The sequence below is a fragment of the Epinephelus moara genome, chromosome 4, assembly GCF_006386435.1.
Source record: "Epinephelus moara isolate mb chromosome 4, YSFRI_EMoa_1.0, whole genome shotgun sequence".
Taxonomy (NCBI): domain Eukaryota; kingdom Metazoa; phylum Chordata; class Actinopteri; order Perciformes; family Serranidae; genus Epinephelus; species Epinephelus moara.
In genome coordinates, this window is record NC_065509.1 from 40,999,197 (window position 1) to 41,020,494 (window position 21,298).

A 21,298-nucleotide genomic window follows, 5' to 3' on the forward strand; every position below is an offset into this window, starting at 1 on the left:
TGTTTTGTTAAACATAGCACAAAATATCTATATTTAACTGCTTCCTACCTGAACTTGGCATCGTTTATATTTTACTTGATTCACAGGAACAAGTAAAACAGAGAAAAATAAAAAATAAAATAACTTACCAAAACATCGCGATACTTCAGCCTTTACATCTCGTGCTTTAGTTAGCGCTAGAAGGCTCACTTAGCTTCCAACTACGCATGAGGAAAAGCCAAGGTAAGTGTTCACATTCACTTATATGAAATGCATTATACACACTAGCAGATAGTACACGGCTTTATGTTAAATTTGCAAACCAACATAATCGAAGTGAAGCTTTAAACCACGTTAGCTAACGATTAGCATTAGCATGTAGGGGAACGGAAATCCTATCAGTACTGGATGTACCCTGAAGGTAGCGTTGGTTGTGTGGCGCGGCCTCCAGCGTAACTTGTCTAATACCGTAGTTATCGGTTTTATTAGTTGTTCTGTCAATGCATACTTTAATTTATAAGTGGGTCTGTATGAAAAGACACGTTAGAAGTCTGTTTGAGCTCTGAAACTATAAACTTGAGCAGAATATTGGCGAGCAAGTACTGTTAGCTTAGCTGCTAGCATAACACAAGTCTCTTATCTCTGCTGACCTCCATTCAAAACGTGGTACACATTTGCACATAACTGATTCAGAAGTTAGCTTATCTGATCAGTGTCACTGTAGAAATATCAGTGGTGAAATGTAACCAAGTACATTTACTCTAGTACAAATGCGTAGTATTCTACATGTATACACGTCTACTCCATTACATCTGAGAAGTAACTTGTACTTTTCTTTGTTGTGTTTGTCAGCTGTAACGTTAGTTGCTTCTCAGATTATAGTTTTCCGTCCCCTCCCTGCCCCGTGAAAACCATGTATCCTCAGATGTGTCGATTTTGAGCGTGTGTGATAAACTGGAGTGTGTTGAGAAAGGTCTGGGTTGCACAATAAATCAAAGTGCAATGTGCAATATTCAAATCTCAGGAGATGCAGTATTATGACGGGTAAAATTCGTCACAACAAACCATCATGAATTAAGATTTGTGGTGTGACAGAGATGCCCCAGCCTTCAAATCATATTCCAGACCTAAGGGAGCATGCTTGTTGAGTCCAGACCCCAGTAAATAACCACATCATCATCACTGTATGTTTGTTCCAGAGAAAATGAAATGCAAAAATTATCATTCCTGCTAAAATCGCGACTCTTGTATCAATTGCAGTATCTGTCAAAATACTCTCAATATGACTATTTTGAATAATGTGCAGCCCTGTTCTTAAGCTAAATAAACTATTTACATATCCTCTTGGATCAACTGGGAAATGCATCGTCACCAAGCTGAAAACAGGGCTGTTTTTCTGACAACATGAAAAGTTGACTTTTGAGAGATGCATAGTTATCACAGGGCAGGGACGCAACAAACATGATGATCTTGAAGGCTATCATTCATCGCTGTAGCTCAAACTACCCAACAGGATGTAAAGGAGTTACAATAAGCACAACCTTAAACACCCACGGAAGTAAAATGCAACATACACATTAATGTAGCTGTAAAATTAATCATAAAACACAGACATGGAACATTTTCCTGCACCGTAGTACTTTTGCTTTTCATACATTAAGTACATTTTGCGAGTATATACTTTAATTACATTAAGGTTTTGAATGCAGGACTGTAGTGGAGTATTCTCACAATGCGGTATTTGTACTTTTACTGAAGTAAAGGATCTGAATATTTCTCCCATTACTGGAAAATACTCATTGTAGCTGGTTCACCATCATTTCTTATGAAGACTTGAAGGTTTAATACAAGGTAATGTTAAAATTGTTTTGGTCCTGTTCTCTTCTTTCACTGTAATTGGACATTTTGATTATTTTACTCTTATAAGAGACCTTACAAAAACTGATTCATTTAGAAGCTTATTTTATTAATCGCATCTCTCTTTCATATTTTACACCGGTTCTCAGAGTTTCTCCTTTTTCAGTGAGGATGTTTCCATCACACTCTGTCCACATCATTTTCTCCCTCCTGGTCTGGGGTGAATTTTCAGTCTTTGTAGCTTGTTCTGTCGCCTTCTTTATTGCCTCTTGTGTCCCAGTTATCCCAGTTTACATCTGCTCAGGTGACTGTTAATGAATCACAGTCATTTTCTTCCATTTGCTGTACATGCTCAGTGCCTCTCCACTGGCTTCTGTGTTCTTAATAGAGGCAGCATTTGAAGGGTGTCTCTACCTCATTGTGTTTCAGCAGAAATAAGACATTCTCCAGAGAAGAGGAGTTCCCCTTCACTTTGATCAAGTTTACTCTTTGCACAAGACATTGACTGACATTAACTTTCCCCAATCCTTAGAAAACAATCACGATTTTGCTGCCTACTTCGTTCTTTATCTTGACTCGGCTGTACTAAAACATTTTGAAGCCAGACAGCCGCTCCACTTTGTGGCGTCATGTCTCAGAAGTCGCAGGCAGATGGAGGTCAGAAGCATTTTGCTGTGGGGCGGGGGCTCCTGGCCGCTGCAGAGACCTTGAACTACAGCATGAGTGAACAGCGATCCAGCCGGCAGATGGGGGGCATGGCCTCAGGTATGGGGGTGGGTAGTGGTGGCATGGAAAGCCAAGATGGCAGCTCCCAGATGGCCCGGCGTGGCAGTGGCAACCATATTGGCAACACCATGAAGCTGTTTGCTAGTTTGGGGCTGTCGCCATCCGACCTGGACGCTCTGGCTGAAATGCCTGAAGAGGACATCAGTGTGGAGACTTTGCCGCGCATCCTCATGCAGCTCAAGAGCCGCAAAGGTGACACAGGAGAGCGGAGGGTGGCGTCTTCCATGTCCTCAGATGCTGGGTTTAGAGGAGGAAGGGACAGCTGGGATGACGTGCCTATGGGGAGGATGGGCGCTCCTTCTCTGGGTCCGGGTTCAGCCCGGGCCCAGCCCTCTTCAGACTTCGGCTTCAGTTCACTGCAGGACGTCACTTCCAGCCGGAGCTACGGCTTAAATTACAGCAGCAGTGGTGGGGGTGGGAGCAGAGAGAGGCCGTACTCTGAGCTGTCCCACCATGATTCCTACAGCGGGCTCAGCATGGGGCCGCCGGCGTCTGATCCCATCTTTATGCAGAGGAGGATGGGCTCCCCATCAAACGGAGTCCAAGACTTCTTGGGAGTCATGCCCCCCATGTTCCCCCATGTGTGCTCTCTTTGTGACTTTGACGTTCATTCCACCATGGTGAGTACGTCCAGCCTCCTTCCTCTTTTCCTCTCGGACTAACTTTAAATGTTTCAGTTCAGACACCTGAGCTCAGCTCAGGTCTTCTGTCCACTTCAGTCAGTGACAGGTGGTAATCATCCCTCATGTTCCCAGTGACTGGAGGTCCAGTTTGCATCATGTTATTTCCTTGTTTTAGACAACCTTATAGCATGTCTTAAATTTCTTACACATACACCTGAAGCTCTGCAGCATGGTACAGTCAAATTTAAGTTTCTTCAGTCATCATCTAAACATCTTAAAGGAGTAGTCCACCCAGAATTCTCTTCTTGTCATTATCTGTTCACTCTTATGTTAGCATCCTCCAGCTAGACGATGCACTCACATTATTTATTACACATTTCTTCACCTTGAAATTCAACAAAAAAAAATTACCGTATAAACACTGACCATATACATACATGCTTCATGCCAGAGGCAGAGTTTAGTCTGGAAAGTATCTCCATGAGAGTCATTGCAATCCAGCCTGACACATCTTGAACCAATCAGCTGCTGTTTACGTGATGACATCCATCACCTTTATGCTCCTAAGCCTCAGTATCAGCTGTTAAACTGGTTGATCTGGATAAATAAAAAAATGCTAAGACATACAAACATGACATAATCAAACCCTTCTGATCAGAAATAAGTAAGGATGGGGTTAAACAGCATTTTATCGAATCTCTTATTGAATCTTTTGAGGTAGTTTGTTGGAATAGAGATGTCTTAGTTAATAAATCTGTCCTCTTTATTTTCCTTAGTGTCAAATCTGAACCACAGACTCAACTGAGCTGAAAAGCTGTTTAGCAAATATCAACTCAATAAACCTGTGATATTTGTGCAGGACTCTTTTGATGTTAGCTGAAGGAAAACGGTTGCAGCTTTGCTATAGGACACAGAGGGCTGTATGTTGGCAAGAATCTGGCAGCACAATGCGTATTATGTATGATGAGAACTGAAAAATCAGAACTGCAGTTCTTTAAATGGCCACTTGAGGCTGACTTCAGAAACCAGTCAATCCCCATAGACCCCCATGTTAAATTGCCCATGTTTTACAGCAGAAATAAACATGTTTACAGCCTGGTACAAAAATGTTTTTGGTCTCTGTAACTAATTTCAACATTCATGAAAACAACAGGCTCATCAACCCCCCTGGTCCTCCACAACGTCATTGTGCCCAAATATGGTCACTGCTGACAAAAAACAAACAAACAAGATGGCGGCAGTCAAAGTGCCATGTGTGACGTCATGGTAGCTATGTCCATTGTTCTTACAATCTATTATGATACAGACGTTAAGATTCAGTATATTTTAATATATCGAACCACTGTAAGCAAGGCGATGTATTTAATTTTTAAACTTATTTTAGGAAATCTTTCATAGTATAGAGAACACACCACCAGTGCATAACAAAAGTTAACTTTTTTTATCCAATCAGAAGAACAGTGGGCTCTGCATTTGTATTTAACCCAGTCCTTGTAACATCAAAGCACTACTTTTTGTGCAGCCAGAGCTAAGGAATTAACATTAGCCTATTTCAGTAAACAAATATAAAAGTGCTTGCAGAATTTTTTAGATAAACAAATGAAGAAAAAAACTCAGTAGTGTTTTTGAGAATCGGTGCAGCATCACAAAACTTAATATCGTGATACTCAAGTGTGTTAATAGTTTCTTACATGCCTGCAAAATACAGTTTAACAGCGACAGCAGGCTGACTGAGCGCTCGCCCTTCTCAAGTTATCAGTAACACACGATGAATGATCAATATTAAAACAGGGACTTGGTAACACATTTGGCGTGACGTTGGATCGGCCGTGTTCAGTCAGTCTTGTTAACAGCTGGTGTCTGTTTGTGTCAGCAGTTTATTTGCAGACGTCTGTAGAGTCAGACAGAGAAGATCATTAATGAAAGATTCAATAAGGGATTCATTGATTGTGGAGTTTTATGAATCTGGGTGTTTTACCAACTGTAAACCGGATCCAAAATGGAGCCAGCGATCAGAACCCATTTCTAGAAATAAGCTATCATTGGCTAATGTTTGCAGCTGGCCTATATATTGAACTGACTCTAATTATCATCACCGTAATAATAATGTTTTACCCATTCTGCTTAGTTACAGTGGGATGGAAATAGTCACATTGCAGAAGTTGGAGACAAGACAGATGCACTGTGTCTTCATAAATCAGACCATTCACAAGATAACTGAATACCAGTTTCTGAACATTTGTAATATTGTGACAGTCAGGACTTAAGTGTGACTGAAATATGAACTTAAAGACCCAGTGCTGTTTTAGGCTGAACCTCCTAGAGTTGACCAAAGCTTTAATATCTGGGTGAACTATTCCTTTAACGTAGGTTGACTGGGGGAGAAGCGGCTTGTTGAGCGTCAGTAACTCTGTGTTTGAATCTGTAGGAGTGGAACCAGCACATTAATGGACTTCGACATGCTGAAAACAGGCGCCTGCTGCTCGACATGTAAGTCACTGACACAGTTTCAACATCACAGAGAACTTTGTACCTTTTGGAGATGTAACGTTAGTAAATGATATTTTCAGGTATCCAGAGTGGGACCCTGGTATGTCTTCAGGCAGAGGGTAAGAGACACTCACACTCACACTAACACTAACACTCTGAATATGGTTTTTAAACAGCCCTTGTAGTGATCAATGTAGTTGACAACAATGTGCTCAAGTTTAGCTCTTTTCCACCAGAGGAACTTACCTCAGGGTGTATGCATTGTTTCTGGTTTCCACTGTACATTAGTCTGCACATTTTGGAGGTCCTGAACCGAAACGTCAGCTCTGGTCAGAGGTAGGGGTGTAACAGTACGTGAGCTGCAACGACCAACTGATTAGTTGTCAACTATTAAATTAATCCCTGACTAATTTGATAACTGATAAATAAGTTTGTTCATTTTGTAAGAAAAAAGAAAAGTCAAACATTTCTGATTGCAGTTCCTGAAGTGTGAATATTTTCTGGTTTGTTTAATCGTCTGTGACCGGAAACTAAACATCTTTTGGTTGTGGACAAAACAAGACATTTGAGGATGTCATCTTCAACTTGGAGAGCAATCGGTTGTAATTTTTTTATTTTTTTTTTTACCATTTTCTGACATTTAGTAGGCCAAACGACTAACTGATGAATCAAGAAAATAGTCAACTGATTGATCCACAGTGAAAGCAATTGTTGGTACACAAAATTCAAAGTTCACAGTTCTGTATGTCCTTGGATTTCATGTCATGGTTTGATACAATTTCGGTACAGCAGGGAAGACAGAAGCCCCTTTTACACTGCCAGATTTTCGGTGAATGTTGGGCCGTTTTGTCGGCAAGCTGCGGGCGTTTAGACACACAGTGCCGGATTGGCGAGTTGATCCGAGGTACCCAATTTCCACCTCATAGGGTAGACATATTGGTGGAACCCTTTTAGTTTAAACAGACCTAGGCAGCCTTCTGCAACAGGAGGGGCTGTTGATGACTTGTGGGAGGAGCTGTTGATGACGCTGCACGTGCGAGCCACTGGAGGTGGATAAACAGGAAACAGCTGATAGCAGGAATTAGCGAGCAGCTAGTAGCAAGAGGGAAACACAAACCTGACAGACACTGTAAAGATGAGCAACTGGGGAGACAAGGAATTGCGCGCCCTCCTTGTCCTCACAAACGAAGAGGCCATTAACCGTCAGATGACGGGGACGGTGAAGAACGGGCCGACGAACGAGAGAATCGCCGAAGGACTGACCAGCCGCGGCTTCCCTCCCACGTCACTGTTTACGTCACACGCTGAGCTACAAGTTGTGTTACTTGCTCACGCCCCCCATTGCCCCGAAAAAGGCACATTCTGTATAAACAAAAGTAGGTAGGTGGCATTTTGCCGCACTCCCCGATTTTGTTTTTATACTGCCAATGCTGAAAAAAGACTGATTGGGCTTTCCTGCAAATTTGCACAATTCCTGTTTAAAAAGGGCTAGAGAGAGATAGTCTGTGGAAAAAAATCAGACTCCTCCTTCTGCTCATAGTGCTTCTAATGACATTGCTTGAATCCATGGTGTCTGAACAAAAACAACCAACCAGAGCAGAGGAGTCATGAACACAGTTGTCAGTCATGTCAACCACTGCTGATAAACTGCAGTCAAACTGTCAAACTAGGCAACGCTGATCAGATGTGAGTCAAGATTTTGTAACAGCAATGCCTAAATCTCATCTCAAATGTTTTTAGAAACATTTTAGTGTACTGTTTAGCTGTAAAATGTTTGTGCCAACAATATAATGTAATGTAATGCTCCATCATTAGACTCTGACATGTTGAGAATCCCTGAACCACAGCTTGTGCTCTTTTATACAGAATAAAATGCACATGAAGGTGCTTTGTAGTGGAGCTCAAGCATTTTGACTTTATTCTGTATTCTCTATGAGATAATGTTACTGTATACTCGAGTGTGATTGTATATACGCAGTGATGAAGACTCAGTAGCATTAGTTATTAGAGTACTTATGCATGGTGTGAATCTGCAGTTTGAGGTTGCCTGAACGCTCTGAGGAGAAGGACTTGCCTTCCAGTCTGTTCCCCAGTTTGACACATTTATCAAATGAAAGCTATTTTAAAATCTATGGGTCAAAAACAACAAGAGCAAACACACACTTTCTGGTTTCTCTTTAGATCTCCTCAGTTGCTCTTCCTGAGGTTTCTACCGTTTTTTTCCCCTGTTAAAGGGTTTTTTTGGGGAGTTTTTCCTTATCTGCTGTGAGGGTCAGGGAAGGACAGAGGGATGTTGTATGCTGTAAAGCCCTGTGAGGCAAATTGTGATTTGTGATATTGGGCTTTATAAATAAAATTGATTGATTGATTGATTGATTGATAACGTTTGAAGTGTTTCCACAGACAAACCCAACTTCAGTTAGACATAAATTGTTGTCCATTGAGCTTGACTGACCGGGCTAAGTCAAGTAGCATGCTCCAGCTTACTGAGAGCTAATAGTGTGCCTCATGCTACAGAAACTGAACATCCTTTATCGAATGGTTGGAGGCGAATACATGTACTGTTACACCCTCATCAGGACATAAAACCAAATCCAGGTATTTTGTGAGAAGATGGTTTGTATTACAGCAAAATAATGCAACAGGACGTGTATTCAGAGAAACGCTGTCAGTGTCGTTAATCTGTCAGTATTCAGTTTCAGGTTATCTAATGTGTGTTTTTAGTTTTAGAAAACTTTTTTGTCCTTTTTAAAGAGGCGATTTGTGTCTCAACACGTAGTACAAGTAAGCATCATCTTGTGTCTCTGTTCCAGTGGCGGTCTATTGGACACCCCCAATATGTCTCCAGGACTGCTTGGACCTGCCCCGATGTCTTCATCTTCAACAGGAGGAGGGATGTCTTCCAGCTGGGGTAAGACACTGTGCAGAAATCACATCATTATCATTACAATCACAGATGATGGTCGGGTCTAACTTCTCTTCACGTGTTGTGTTACAGTAATGTATCTATAACACTAGAAGTTGTGATGTTAATGTTATTGTCCGTGTGTGTGTGTGTGTGTCAGGAGGAGCTGCTGGTCTGTCAGGAAAGAAACAAAAGGGACAAAATAAGGTCAGTTTGTCCTCTTCTGTCATCACATTATAAACACACTTTAATCATGTAATTATAAGTGATCACAGGGATTCATGACGTTTCTTTAGAGCTCAGTAGTGTATTGGGCGTGTTCAGGCTAAGACATGGTGTTTGGATGAAGAGTTGGGCCGGTGTGAGAATTTTCAATTTGATGTTAAGCCAAAGACTGAATGGTATACCAAATTTTATTAGGTCTCCCGCTTGACTCAGCAGCCTTTCTGGAGTGGAACATAATGACACTGTTTCCCTGCAGAAAACTACCATCTGACCGTTGTGCAGTATTGTGTAACATCAGAGCTGTCTGTCCACACTAATTCCTTTAAATATGCACTTCTGTTGTGTCATGCGAACAAACCACGTAGCTGTCAAACTGGAGACTTAACCACCACTGATAAATAAGTAGCTCACGTGCCGTCTTCCTACGTTTGTAACATTACTTTTTAAAACAGGAGACATGTTTATATTGTAATTTTTACTGGGAAATCCGTACAGTATATCCAACAGCTTGTTGTTAGCGCCGGTCATTGAGCTTACCAAAAAATTTTGGTTTCCTGGCGATCTCCCTCCAGCCAGCTGACACCTTACATAGGTTTTGTAGTGAAATAAAGAGGCATCATATAGATAGTTCTTCATGTCAGCTTCATGAATCAGCTGTTCCTTGTCCATTGCCGCGCTTTGAAAGCAGGCGACAGGATTAAATGGAACCACAGCGTCCCATGAGTGACTCAAATTCAGGTCAAAACGGGGCTTACAGCCAGTTAGGACAACTCCTTTGTCGGCTTAAATTCCAAAATGTCATATTAGCACAGTGTAAGTTTTCTTGAGAGGTGAACTCTGCCACGTCTCCTCATCAATGGAGGTTCGAATCATTAAATTTTTCTTGTTTTGGGGCCAAAATATTTCAAATGTAAATACTTCTACTGTTTTTTTTTATCTCCGTTAAAATAGTTATTACTGAACAAAAGAAGAAAAGCATGAATACAACAGCTGATTCCAGACATTTCAGTGGTTTTGTATGTGGTGTAACATATTATCTGTTCCGTGGTGAAACTGAAGTGAAATGTTGTGTGTCCTCAGCTGAGAAGCAGAGTGGTGGTGGTGAAGTACGACAGGAAGCCTCTCAGCAACAAGACTCTGTTCGCCTTCACCGAGCCGTTCGGCTGCCTGAGGGAGCACCTGGTCCTCAAGAACAAGGTGGAGCTGCTGATTCAACCTCCGTCATCTTATTAAGTCAAACTTCATGTTCAGTGTTTGACCTCTTTGTCTCCATCAGGCCTTCTTAGAGATGAGCAGTCATGAGGAGGCTCAGGACATGGTGAACTACTACGTAGATAACGAGGCGACTCTGTACGGCAAACCCCTCACCTTCTACCTGTCCCAGAGGCTGATGGTCATCGAGGTAACGGCAGCTGTCCTCACGCTGTTACACAGTCTGACTGCTTCTGAACCTTCCTGAGACAGTTTTGTTTTTGTTTGACTCTCAGAAAGCCGACCGGTCGTCAGACAGATCGATGGACAGACCTGTCCGGGATGTCAAAGGTCATGGCAGCCAGGTGGTTTTCTTCTCCAACCTGCCCAGAGAGGAAGACAAGAAGAATGAGCTGCTGACCATCGCTGGGCGCTTCGGCATCGTGGAGAAACACCTCTTCTTATCCGACCAGGTAAATGAGGAGACATTCTGATCAGCTGGTTTGTGCTTTTTTTTGGTCAACTGATGATGCAGAGATCTCAGAGGTAACAGTCTCAGCAAACTCCGACCTGCACCGAAATAGGTCAGTGTTAGCAGTGTGATGCCAACAGTTAGTCCTGTCACTGTGTCTGTGTGGGTGTACCGTCACCAACTGTTCCCAGCATGGAGCTCACACTGCTGCAGCAGTCGTCACCTAGTGTCTCATAATAAAAATAAATGGAGCAACAGGAAGGCAAGGAGGCACCGAGCGAAGCAACCAGATAGGATTTTACCCATCTAACAGGGCTCCAGACTAACTTTACCACTAGGAGCACCAGTGCTCCTTACTGAAAATTTTAGGAGCGCCAGCACAAAATTTAGGAGCACTATCTATATAGACACAACATATTCATAATTTTGTCTATATTAACTGCATTACTGATAATTTAGCAATAAACACAGACAACCCTGCCTCTTAAATGATGTGTGCAGCGGCGCTTTTGCTCCATCATTGCATCTGTCCCTGCATAATTTATGCCTGATGCTGTTGTTGTGCTTAACCAGCGTTTCATGTTTGAAGTGTGTGGTGGAGTCAGCGAATTTAGTTTTCCCCGCAAATTTCGGACCGCACTGAGAGCAGTACATGCAGGACATCACTTTCTTTTCTTTACAGTATCTCAACCACGTAAATTCAGTGAGCCATTCTTGTCGGAAATGATAGGGCTTTGGCTTTTTCAGTGCTGCGACATCACCTGCTGACTCGTCCTCTGAACTATCGTCGTCGGAAGTTTGGGAAACTGGCACAGGACTGACAGGAGTTTCTGGATTATTTTTTCTTGTGAAAAACGAATCTATAGTTCTTTACATAGCGTCACTTTATGGTCAAATGACACAGCACTTTCTACTCGTCACCGGCTCTGTGACCCCTCTCTGTCTAACCCCGCGCACAGTGGCACGTACTAAAACTGCTGCACGTTGCTATGGTTACTGGTGCCCCCCCCCGCCCCCCGCCTCGCAGTGCACATCCGGACACACATGACAGGCACACAAACAAACACACACACACACACACACACACACACAGACACTCGCTTCCGCTCCTCCATGAAATGCAATTATAAAAAAAAAAAAAAAAGAGAGAAAAAGGGGGAGAGGGGTGGATTTGTAAGTTGCGCTGGTGCTCCTAGTTAAAAAACTATGTCACATGGCCTCCAAAAAAGGTCGTAAAATGCGACCAATTAGGCGCAGTCTGGAGCCCTGTCTAACAAAAAAGTAGAAGAGTCATGTTCACATGTGGGAGGTTGGGCGGTGATTACTTTATATGTTGAATGGATATTGACATCCAGATTTTGTACTCAAGTACTCTTTCCATCCCTACTCTGAATCTTCCTCCGTGTTTGTTTTGCAGGCATTTGTCCAGCTGGGAACTCCAGAGGACGCAGAGATGCTGGTGAAATATTACAGCGTGAACCCGCTCACCATCAAAGGCAGATCCATTCGCCTCAACATCTGCACCAAGTACAAGACCCTCAAGTGAGTGCAGACGCCTTTTAGACCCTGAGTTACCACGACAGCAACACCCAAGATTATTGAGGGTTGGAAAAGAGAAAAGTGTGGAAATAAATTAACCTGATAGCAGGTTTCAGCTCTCACCTGAAAACGCGGAGGACTCCAGTCAGAAAATGCTGCAGTGTGCAGTGACTAAATGTTAACAAATACAGGCTTAAAGCTAACTAACTGAATTCAGGGCACTTCTGTTTACATCCCCTAGAGCGTTATGAGAGCTTAAGTTCCTGAATGTGCAGCATGGTGGTCACCAAAATCGAAGTAAAACAAGTTCTAAAATTATCTTTTTTAAATTTGCTCTATCAATATTTCAACATTTCAGGGACTCAGGATGTCTCATCAACATGTTTCTAATGTCACTGAAACACTGATAGTCTCCTCTGTAGATTCACATACTGATACTCTGTGTTAAAAACCTGTGGACATAAAGAATCTGTCACTGAGCACGTGTCAATTTGTTTTCCAGATGTAGATTATAAATGGAAGCTTTGTATTTAAAGATCTGATCTAACACTTTTGTGTTTCAGTGTGAACCGGAAACAAGGTGGTGACAATCGAAGCCAGAGGGGTGGCGGAGCAAACGCAGCCTCCTCCTCCGGTTCTGGAACCAGGGCTTCCTCCAACCCTCCCAGGAGCTCCTCGTCCAAATCCTCGTCCACCTCCAGAACCAGGGAGGAGAAGAAGAAAGAGGAGGAGACCAAACCAAAACCTGAGGTGAAACCTGCAGCAGAGGAGGAGGAGGTATCAGGAGTGATGGAGGGAGAGGATGGAGGGGAGGAGGATGGGGTTCAGGAGCAGGTAACCGATGGAGACGCAGAGGTGGAGGAGCAAGACGCAGAGGTGGAGGAGTCTGTGAAGGAAACAGGGGAGAAGTCTGAGGAGGTCCAACAGGAGGAGGTGAGAAAATACTGAACAGAAACATATAAACATGGAGAATCAAACTTTATTAGAGTCAACACATAAACAAACAAACGATGAGGTGATGACAGGAAAATTAGATTTAACGTTTAAGTTAACTTATAATTTTAAATGTAAAAGAAGAATTGCACATAGTGGATATTAATTAATTAATTAAAACCGAAAAATAAATATGTTGCACAAAAGTAATATTAATAAGAAAAATATCATAAAGTAAAAATAAATAGATTGCACTAAGGTGATGTCAGAAAGAAAGAAAATAGAAATTATTAAAGTAAAAAAAAAAAAGTTAAGTAAAAAATAGATAAATACATTGCACATAGGTAATAATGACAAAGAGAAACAAATAAAACATTTTTTAAAAATATAGTAAAAAATAAATAAATTGCATGGAGGTGATAAATGGAAAGAAAAAATATATTAGAAAAGTAAAAAAAAAGAGTAATGGTACTCATGGTAGGTGATAATGCGAAAGGAAAATAAAAATTAAAAATAATATAAATAAATGAATAAAATACACATAGGTGATATTAATTAAAAAGAAAAAAAATGCAGAGTAAAAAATGAAATAAGTTGGTTATATTAAAGGTGATGTCAACTATAAATTTTAAAAACTAAAAAACGTACATAAAGTAAAAAAAACCATGCGCATAAGTGATAATAATTAAAATAAAAAATTAAGTTTTTTTTAAGTAAGAAATAAAGAGCAAGAAGGTGATTTTAGAGAGAAAAATAATGTAAAAAAAGGAAAGAATTTTTTTTTTTTTTTTTTTACAATACTTTGCTCATATGTGATATTAATTAGAAAGAAAAAATAAGTTGTTCCAGTAATAATTTTATAATGATTAAATGTAGAGAGCCTTTTTAAAACATTTATTTGAGAGAAAAAAGATTGTTTTTATAGAATTTTACTGATAAAATAATACAATGAATAATACAATAATTAAAAGACAGCTGTCATGTTCCTCTGCACTTCTTGTCTGGCTCTCCCTGAAGACAGATTTGTTTTTTGATGCGATACACTAAGCTTATGAGCATATACGTATGTATACAGGTTCCTCATGGTGATGACGTCACTGGTGACACACCTGGAGATGCGGACGGGGCTAAAGGTGAGGCTCAGCAGGAGGTGGAGTCAAAGGAACAGACAGAACCAACGGAAACCAAAGCCTCAGCAGAGGAACAGGAGAACAAAGAAGAACCGAGCGCAGAACCAGGAGAGAGTTCAGAGACGGTGGAGGACGATGTTCCTGGAGAGGTAGCACATGGCTTCATTTAAGTTTAATTACATGAAGAGCTGGTTAAACCAACACCCTCAGATAGTCTGAAAGGCCTTTACTCACATTTTAATTCAGTTCTTGGAGAGTAAAAATTAAATATGGACCTTGAGGTGACAGTTTTGTCCAGGCTTTGAAAATTTGACAATGTTGTGTTTGTTGTTGTGTAGTTTGATCAGGACTTCCTGGAGAACATGGAGGACTTTGTGACGTTAGACGAACTGGCAGAGGACGATGATGAAGAAGACGGAGAGTCTGAAACCATCGGTACCTGATTATTTACTCCTGAACAGAATAAATCATTACTGAACTGAAACTGAACATTAAAGATATAGTAAATCTACAGGCGTACGATGTCAGCATGTTGGGCAAGTGGAGTCAGGATGAAATTCTGAGAAGAAGTTGTTCCATGTGTTGAAATGAAACCTGAAACTAACGCTGATCCTCCCTCCTTTGGTTCTGTTTCTTCTTCTCTGCAGACAGTTCGAGGAAAGGGGTATGTATCACAGTTTATCACTGTTACGGCTCTTTTTTCATTTCCTTTTAATTTGCCTGGAAAAAAAACAACTTCCTCAGCACAAAGCCAAAAAAACACAGTTTAAAGAACGTGTTGTCCTGGGCTTATAATTTGTTATTTCTATAACACAGAAAAAAGTCTGCAGTTCAGAGTGATAACCAAAAAGAATCATTACCACTGAGATACTGTCAAAGTCTGTTAATGTGATGTGAAATTTTCATTTCTTCTCCATCAGGGTATGAGGGTGGTCAACATCGTTGGCTTCAGACGAGGCTACAACTTCATGAACGAGCTCCAGGCACTCGCCAAACCTTTTGGGAAAGTGGTCAAACACCTGGTGCTGGACTTAAGGCCTGAGGTACAGTGGATAATGTACTGCACTTTATTTTAGTTTATTAGAAATCACACTGGCTCAGTCAGTGTCCTCTGGTTTTTGTTGTCTTCATGAACGTTATTTATCTCTTCTTTATCTTGCTGTTGTTAAATGTGAAAGACTTCAAACTGTAAACTTGTTTCTGTATGTTTGTCTCTCCTGTTCCTGTTCAGGCGTACTTTCAGTTTGCCTCAGAAGACGAAGCTCGAGCGATGGCCAAGTTCTACAACGGTAACATCCAGGCGTCGGTGTGCGGCCGACCTGTGAGGATCAGTCACTCCATGAGCTACCCGACTATCCAGGTGAACATCTCTGCTGTTACCTGAAAGTCTTAAAAAGTCTTCAGTACTGGATAGTTTTATATCTTCAGGTGTCTCAGCGGAAATCACTAAAAGTTGTTGATCTTTTTATTCTTGCTCTGTTTATCTACAGTTTGTCTTTGTCTTGATGCCTTTTCTTTGTGTTGTTCAGTGTGGCTCCAGCAGGGTGGTGTACATCGGGCAGATCCCCAGCAGTAAATACTCAGACGCTAACATCCTGAAACTGGCCGAGCCGTACGGGAAAGTCAAGAAGTATTTCCTCAACAGGCTCAAGAGAGAGGTAGAGAACCAGAGCCAGTACTAAACTTCTGAGTCCTGAAGGCACTTTACTGATGCAGAGATTTAAACTGTTTGTGTGTTCAGTGTTTAAACTGCTGTGTTTGTGTGTTTAGTGTTACAGAGATTTAAACTGAAGTGCTTGTGTGTTCATTGCTTCGGAGATTTAAACTGTCTGATGTGTTTGTGTGCTCAGTGTTTCATTGAGATGGAGAAAGCCGAGGATGCAGAGAAAATGGCTGAAGATTGCAAATTGAATCCACCCAAATTCAATGGGAAACGTCTGACGGTCTATGTAAGCAGGAAATACAGACAGCTCAAACACGGGTGAGTTTCTTCTGTGGTAACTACTCACACTACTCTAAATGTCACATCAGGTAATTTGAAATTTTTCAACATACTATACTGTGACCCATTTCAATCCAATTTTCTGGCATACTATACTGTGACTTTTTTCATATTTTTTTTTTAACATACTATACTATGACTTTTTTCATATTTTTCAACATTCTATACCATGATTTTTTTCATGAAAAATATTTTTCATGAAAAAAATCATGGTATAGAATCTTGAAAAATGTCATGGAAAAAAGTCATAGTATAGTATGTCGAAAAAAAATCCTGGGAAAAGAGTCATAGTATAGTTTGTCAAAAAATTTCATGAAAAAAAAAAATAATGTCATAGTATAGTATGTTGAAAAATTTCATTAAAAGAAGTCATAGTATAGTATGACGGAAATTTTCATGAGAAAAGTCATAGTATAGTATGTCAAAAAATTTCATGAAAAAAAATGTCATAGAATAGTATGTTGAAAATTTTCATGGTAAAAAAAAAAGTCATACTATAGTATGTGGAAAAATTTCATGGAATAAAAGTCATAGTATAGTATGTCAAAAAATGTTAAGGGAAAAAAGTCATAGTATAGTATGTGGAAAAATGTCATGGAAAAAAGTCATAGTATAGTATGTGGAAAAATGTCATGGAAAAAAGTCATAGTATAGTATATCGAAAAATTTCATGAAAAAAAGTCCTGGTATAGAATCTTGAAAAATGTCATGGAAAAAAGTCATAGTATAGTATGTCGGAAAAAAAGTCATAGTATAGTTTGTCAAAAAATTTCATGAAAAAAAAAATAATGTCATAGTATAGTATGTTGAAAAATTTCATGAAAAAGTCATAGTATAGTATGTTGAAAAATTTGATGAAAAAAAAAAAATAATGTCATAGTATAGTATGTTGAAAAATTCCATGAAAAAGTCATAGTATAGTATGCTGAAAAATGTCATGAAAAGAAGTCATAGTATAGTATGACGGAAAGTTTCATGAGAGAAGTCATAGTATAGTATGTTGAAAAATTTCATGGTAAAAAAAGTCATAGTATAGTATGTCAAAAAATTTCATGAAAAAAAAATGTCATAGTATAGTATGTTGAAAAATTTCATGGGAAAAAAGTCATAGAATAGTATGTTGAAAATATTCATGGTAACAAAAAAGTCATAGTATAGTATGTGGAAAAATTTCATGTAATAAAAGTCATAGTATAGTATGTCAAAAAATGTCATGGAAAAAAGTCATACTATAGTATGTGGAAAAATTTGATGGGAAAAAGTCATAGTATAGTATGTTGAAAAATTTCATGAAAAGAAGTCATAGTATAGTATGACGGAAAGTTTCATGAGAAAAGTCATAGTAGTATAGTATGTCAAAAAGTTTCAGGTATAAAAGTCATAGTATAGTACGTCGCAAAATTTCATGGGAAAAAAAAGTCATAGTATAGTATGTGGAAAAATTTCATTTAAAAAAAGGTCATAGTATAGTATGGTGAAACATTTCATGGAAAAAGTCATACTATAGTATGTTGAAAAATGTCATGGAAAAAAAGTCGTAGTATAGTATGACGAAAAATTTCATGAAAAAAATTTCACAGTATAGTATGTCGAAAATTTTCGTGGAAAAAAAAATCATAGTATAGATGTGAAAAAATTTCATGAAAAAAATGTCACAGTATAGTATGTTGAAAATTTTCATTGAAAAAAAAGTCATAGTATAGTATGTGGAAAAATTTCATGCAAAAAAAGTCGTAGTATAGTTAAAAATTTCATTTAAAAAAAGGTCATAGTATTGTATGTTGAAAAATCTTATGGGAAAAATGTCAGAGTATAGTATGTCGACATACTGTATAAGGACTTTTTGCAATGACATTTTTCAGCATACCAGTATAACATAACACATAATCACATAATTTTTTCCATATCTTATTATCTTGTTCCCAAAATATATTTTCCCTATTCTTTTTCTTAACTAAACGCTCTGTTGAAACTCTTCCCTGTGCAGACATCACTGTCCAGGCCCAGCTAAGAGAGAAAAAAGCAGCACACCACCAAAATCCTCCAAACATTCTGACGAACCTCCAGCCAAGAAATCCAAGGAGGAGAAGAAACCAGAGGAGGAGAAAGAGGAGAAACTGAAGGAGGAAGAGGAGAAAGAGGAGGAGCAGGTGGAGGTGGAGGAGAAGAAGGAGGAAGAGCTGCAGAGTAGTGATGAGAAGAGAGAAGAAAACTCCGCAGAGAAGATTCCGGAAGTTTCAGATCAGAACCAGAAGAGTTCCCAGGATGTGAGTCACAGTTTTATTAACACTGAAATTATTCGAGTTCTATAAACAACTCCAACCCAAAGGCAACTGTTTTGTGTTTGCAGGAGGAGCAAGAAGAGATGGAGACATCCACCAGTCAGAACGGACAGACCGAGGCCCCCCCGCCTGCTGAAAACAAACCCACTGTGGCGTCTCTGCCGCTGCCCCCCCACGACCCCAACAACCCCATCGGTGAGAAAACAGAACAAAGACTCTGTGACGGAGCATTTATGTGTTCACTTCGGTATTTATTAGGAAATAGAAAAGGACAGGAGCGCAAGAACACATTAAATTACAGACAGACAAACTGATTAATTGCATCATACATTTGTTTTATACATTTAACAAACTGTGTCACAGATGTAACACTTCAAAAACACTCAATTATTGATCAGTATTTAGTATCTGACATTAAACCCCATCAGCAGGTGATATTTCCTCCAGCTGATTAAACAAAGCTCGATGATTCTTTATATAGCAGGAGATGGAAATTAAATCACTCATTCATTTACATATTTATTGTAGTTAGTATAAAAATAGGCCACCATAAAATCATGAAAGTTTGTTACCATTATTTTTTTCCCCCGAAACACTGATGTGATGAGGCTCATCGTCTCCAGTAGCTGACTGTGAGCATCTCAGGATCCTCTGGAACAATAATCTCTCAGACATTTTTTACAGCTAAAATACTTTGTGAAACACTCTCGGGCCACATACTAAAGCCACACACGGTTTCTCTGAACTCAAGCAGGAGAAACTTTTATCATGAATATAACCCCAGATATTGAAAACTGTGATAATAAAACGGAGGCGCTATTTAGTTTCAGCAGTGAAAATAAAAACTGTCACTTTGTTTTTCTCCAGGTGTTGAACATGTGAAGATGGGTTATTACTGCCGTGTCTGCTTCCTGTTTTACTCCAACGAAGAGATGGCAAAGAAAACACACTGCAGCAGCCAGGCGCACTACGACAAGCTGCAGGTGAGACATGACTCCGCCCACACTTTACTGTAGCTGCAGCAAAGCTCCGCCCAATAACTACCACACCTGAGGCACATTTTAATGGAGACAGTTTGTCTGAGTGGAAACAAATACAGATTAAAAACTAGTTATAGCTCACAGCTGACTGATTGAATCCATGTCAACCTCATACTTCCTGTTTACATCCCGTAAAGCATTATGGGTACTGTAGTTCCAAAACTTATAGCAGAGATTGTCTCTGAAACAGACAAAACAGGAGTGACAAAGTTTATTTGCAGATGTATTTTTCACATTACAAAAGACTCAACATATATGATACACCTCCGAAGCACCGACGCTCCTCTGTTCATTCATATACTGACATTTAATATGTGGTGAAGACATGTGGACATACAGAATCTGCAAACTTAAATAATCTGATATGACAAAAGAAAGTAACCAAATGTTTCCTGTCGTGTGTTTCAGAAATATCTGGAGAAGGAACAGGCCAAAGCAGAGAAGAAGAAAGGGAAGAAGACAACTGCGTAGATAACTAAACTCATTTCATCTAAGGAAGAGTGGAAGTGGGACTTTTTTAACTTTGTGTTTTAATTGTGGGTAGTTGTTCAGACTTAAAGTTGCCAGTAAACACAGATGTGTGAGCTCTCAGAGCTGTTGTCATGGTAAAGACACTGACTAAAAAGCTTCAGGGGAGTTGAGCTAAAACAGTGGTTTCCAGCTGGTGGGGCGCAGGTCGCAAAGCGTGTTAAAAAATTAAGAACAGTCAGTTTCTATTTTGGAGGGCTGTTTCCTGACGTTTCTGGACAGCTACTTAACAGAGACAGCAAACTAGCTCCACCACACGCCAAACACAAGTATTATAATGAACCACTGAGCTAAAATGTCACGTAGAGTTAAATCTGTCTGAGTCCAACACTCAGATGTTCAGACGTCCGTGTAAAGAGTCGTTGGTGTGTTTAGTAACATTAATTAAGACCTCAAATATCCAGCTGTACAGATGCTGGAAGAAAAATAGCAACATGCATGCCAGATCTTTTTTGTTGTATCCTCTGAAGTGAACATTTGCTGCTTAACATCATTTCCTTTGCTCATAAACTGATTCTAGACTCTGCATTTAATTTCATCATTGATTGTTTGATCCATAAAATGTAAAAATTTGTAAATCAATCTGAGTCACAGTCGTTTTAATCTTTTGTGTAACAAAATGAAACCAGCAAAAATTTGCATTTTAGATGCTGGAATTTATTCTAATTATTAGTCATTTAATGAATTCTGTTGACTGACTAAAAGTTTAAGTTTGAAACCAATTTAATATTTGGGTTTAGGGCATTTTTCACCATTTTGTGACCAAACAGTCACTAAAATAAAAAGATGAATTAGTGAAACATGAACAGGAGGAATGATTACATCACACACCAACAACTCTTTACATGGAACGTCTTAGATTAAAGGAAGAGTTTCAACATTTTTGGGAAATGCTCTTCTTCTACTCTGGCTGAGTGCCAGGCACACTGGTTGGGGAAAAGGTCCGACACAGACTGGATTTTACTTTTCAGTTTTTGTGTTTCTTTAGTTATAAACTTTAAATTTCACAAATGAAATTCCTGAAAAGTCAAACTGTTCCTTTCAGTGTCTTCACACCCTCACAGAGAACAAACTTTGGATGTGTTGAACTTTGTTTTCTGAATTTTTGTTGTTTATGTTTTGTAAAATAAACTAGTTTCCAAAAATATGAGTTGGTTGTTTTTAAGTGAAATCTCAAACTGAGTCATTTTACAGTCCTTCAAAATAAAAATACATGAACAAAACTTCTGGAATTACAAAGTAGCTGCTTCAGTGTATATTTTCACTTTCAGCTGACTAACAGGAATAACGTGCCCCCAGTGTTTCCATAGCAGGTT

General features: G+C 39.6%; 2 protein-coding genes across 3 annotated transcripts in view; both read left to right on the forward strand.

The window, feature by feature from the left end:
• Window positions 1-21,298, forward strand: part of LOC126389234 (NACHT, LRR and PYD domains-containing protein 3-like) — a 225,356-nt gene that overhangs the window by 115,912 nt on the left and 88,146 nt on the right. The gene's annotated exons all lie outside the window — the stretch shown is intronic.
• matr3l1.2 (matrin 3-like 1.2) lies at window positions 79-20,409 on the forward strand. 2 transcript variants are annotated; one of them, XM_050042808.1, is made up of 22 exons: window positions 79-222; window positions 2,266-3,242; window positions 5,674-5,735; window positions 5,816-5,854; window positions 8,549-8,646; window positions 8,801-8,847; window positions 9,946-10,062; window positions 10,142-10,267; window positions 10,353-10,529; window positions 11,946-12,070; window positions 12,631-13,000; window positions 14,076-14,279; window positions 14,469-14,565; window positions 14,778-14,794; window positions 15,051-15,173; window positions 15,362-15,490; window positions 15,660-15,788; window positions 15,981-16,111; window positions 18,120-18,399; window positions 18,483-18,609; window positions 19,282-19,397; window positions 19,863-20,409. In XM_050042808.1, exons 2-22 carry the CDS (start codon window positions 2,466-2,468, stop codon window positions 19,923-19,925), a joined length of 3,354 nt encoding a protein of 1,117 aa, XP_049898765.1. In that variant the 5' UTR covers window positions 79-222; window positions 2,266-2,465; the 3' UTR covers window positions 19,926-20,409. The 2 variants fall into 2 exon arrangements, with proteins under 2 accessions (XP_049898765.1, XP_049898766.1); XM_050042809.1 differs by having other exon boundaries at window positions 89-222; window positions 2,269-3,242.

What these genes read in the sequence shown, in the direction of transcription:
- matr3l1.2 (XM_050042808.1), top strand. Translation starts at nt 2,466, where the DNA reads ATGTCTCAGAAGTCGCAGGCAGATGGAGGTCAGAAGCATTTTGCTGTG. An exon ending in TACAGACAGCTCAAACACGG is followed by an intron (nt 16,112 to 18,119) that starts GTGAGTTTCTTC and finishes TTCCCTGTGCAG; the next exon opens with ACATCACTGTCCAGGCCCAG. An exon ending in CGCACTACGACAAGCTGCAG is followed by an intron (nt 19,398 to 19,862) that starts GTGAGACATGAC and finishes CGTGTGTTTCAG; the next exon opens with AAATATCTGGAGAAGGAACA.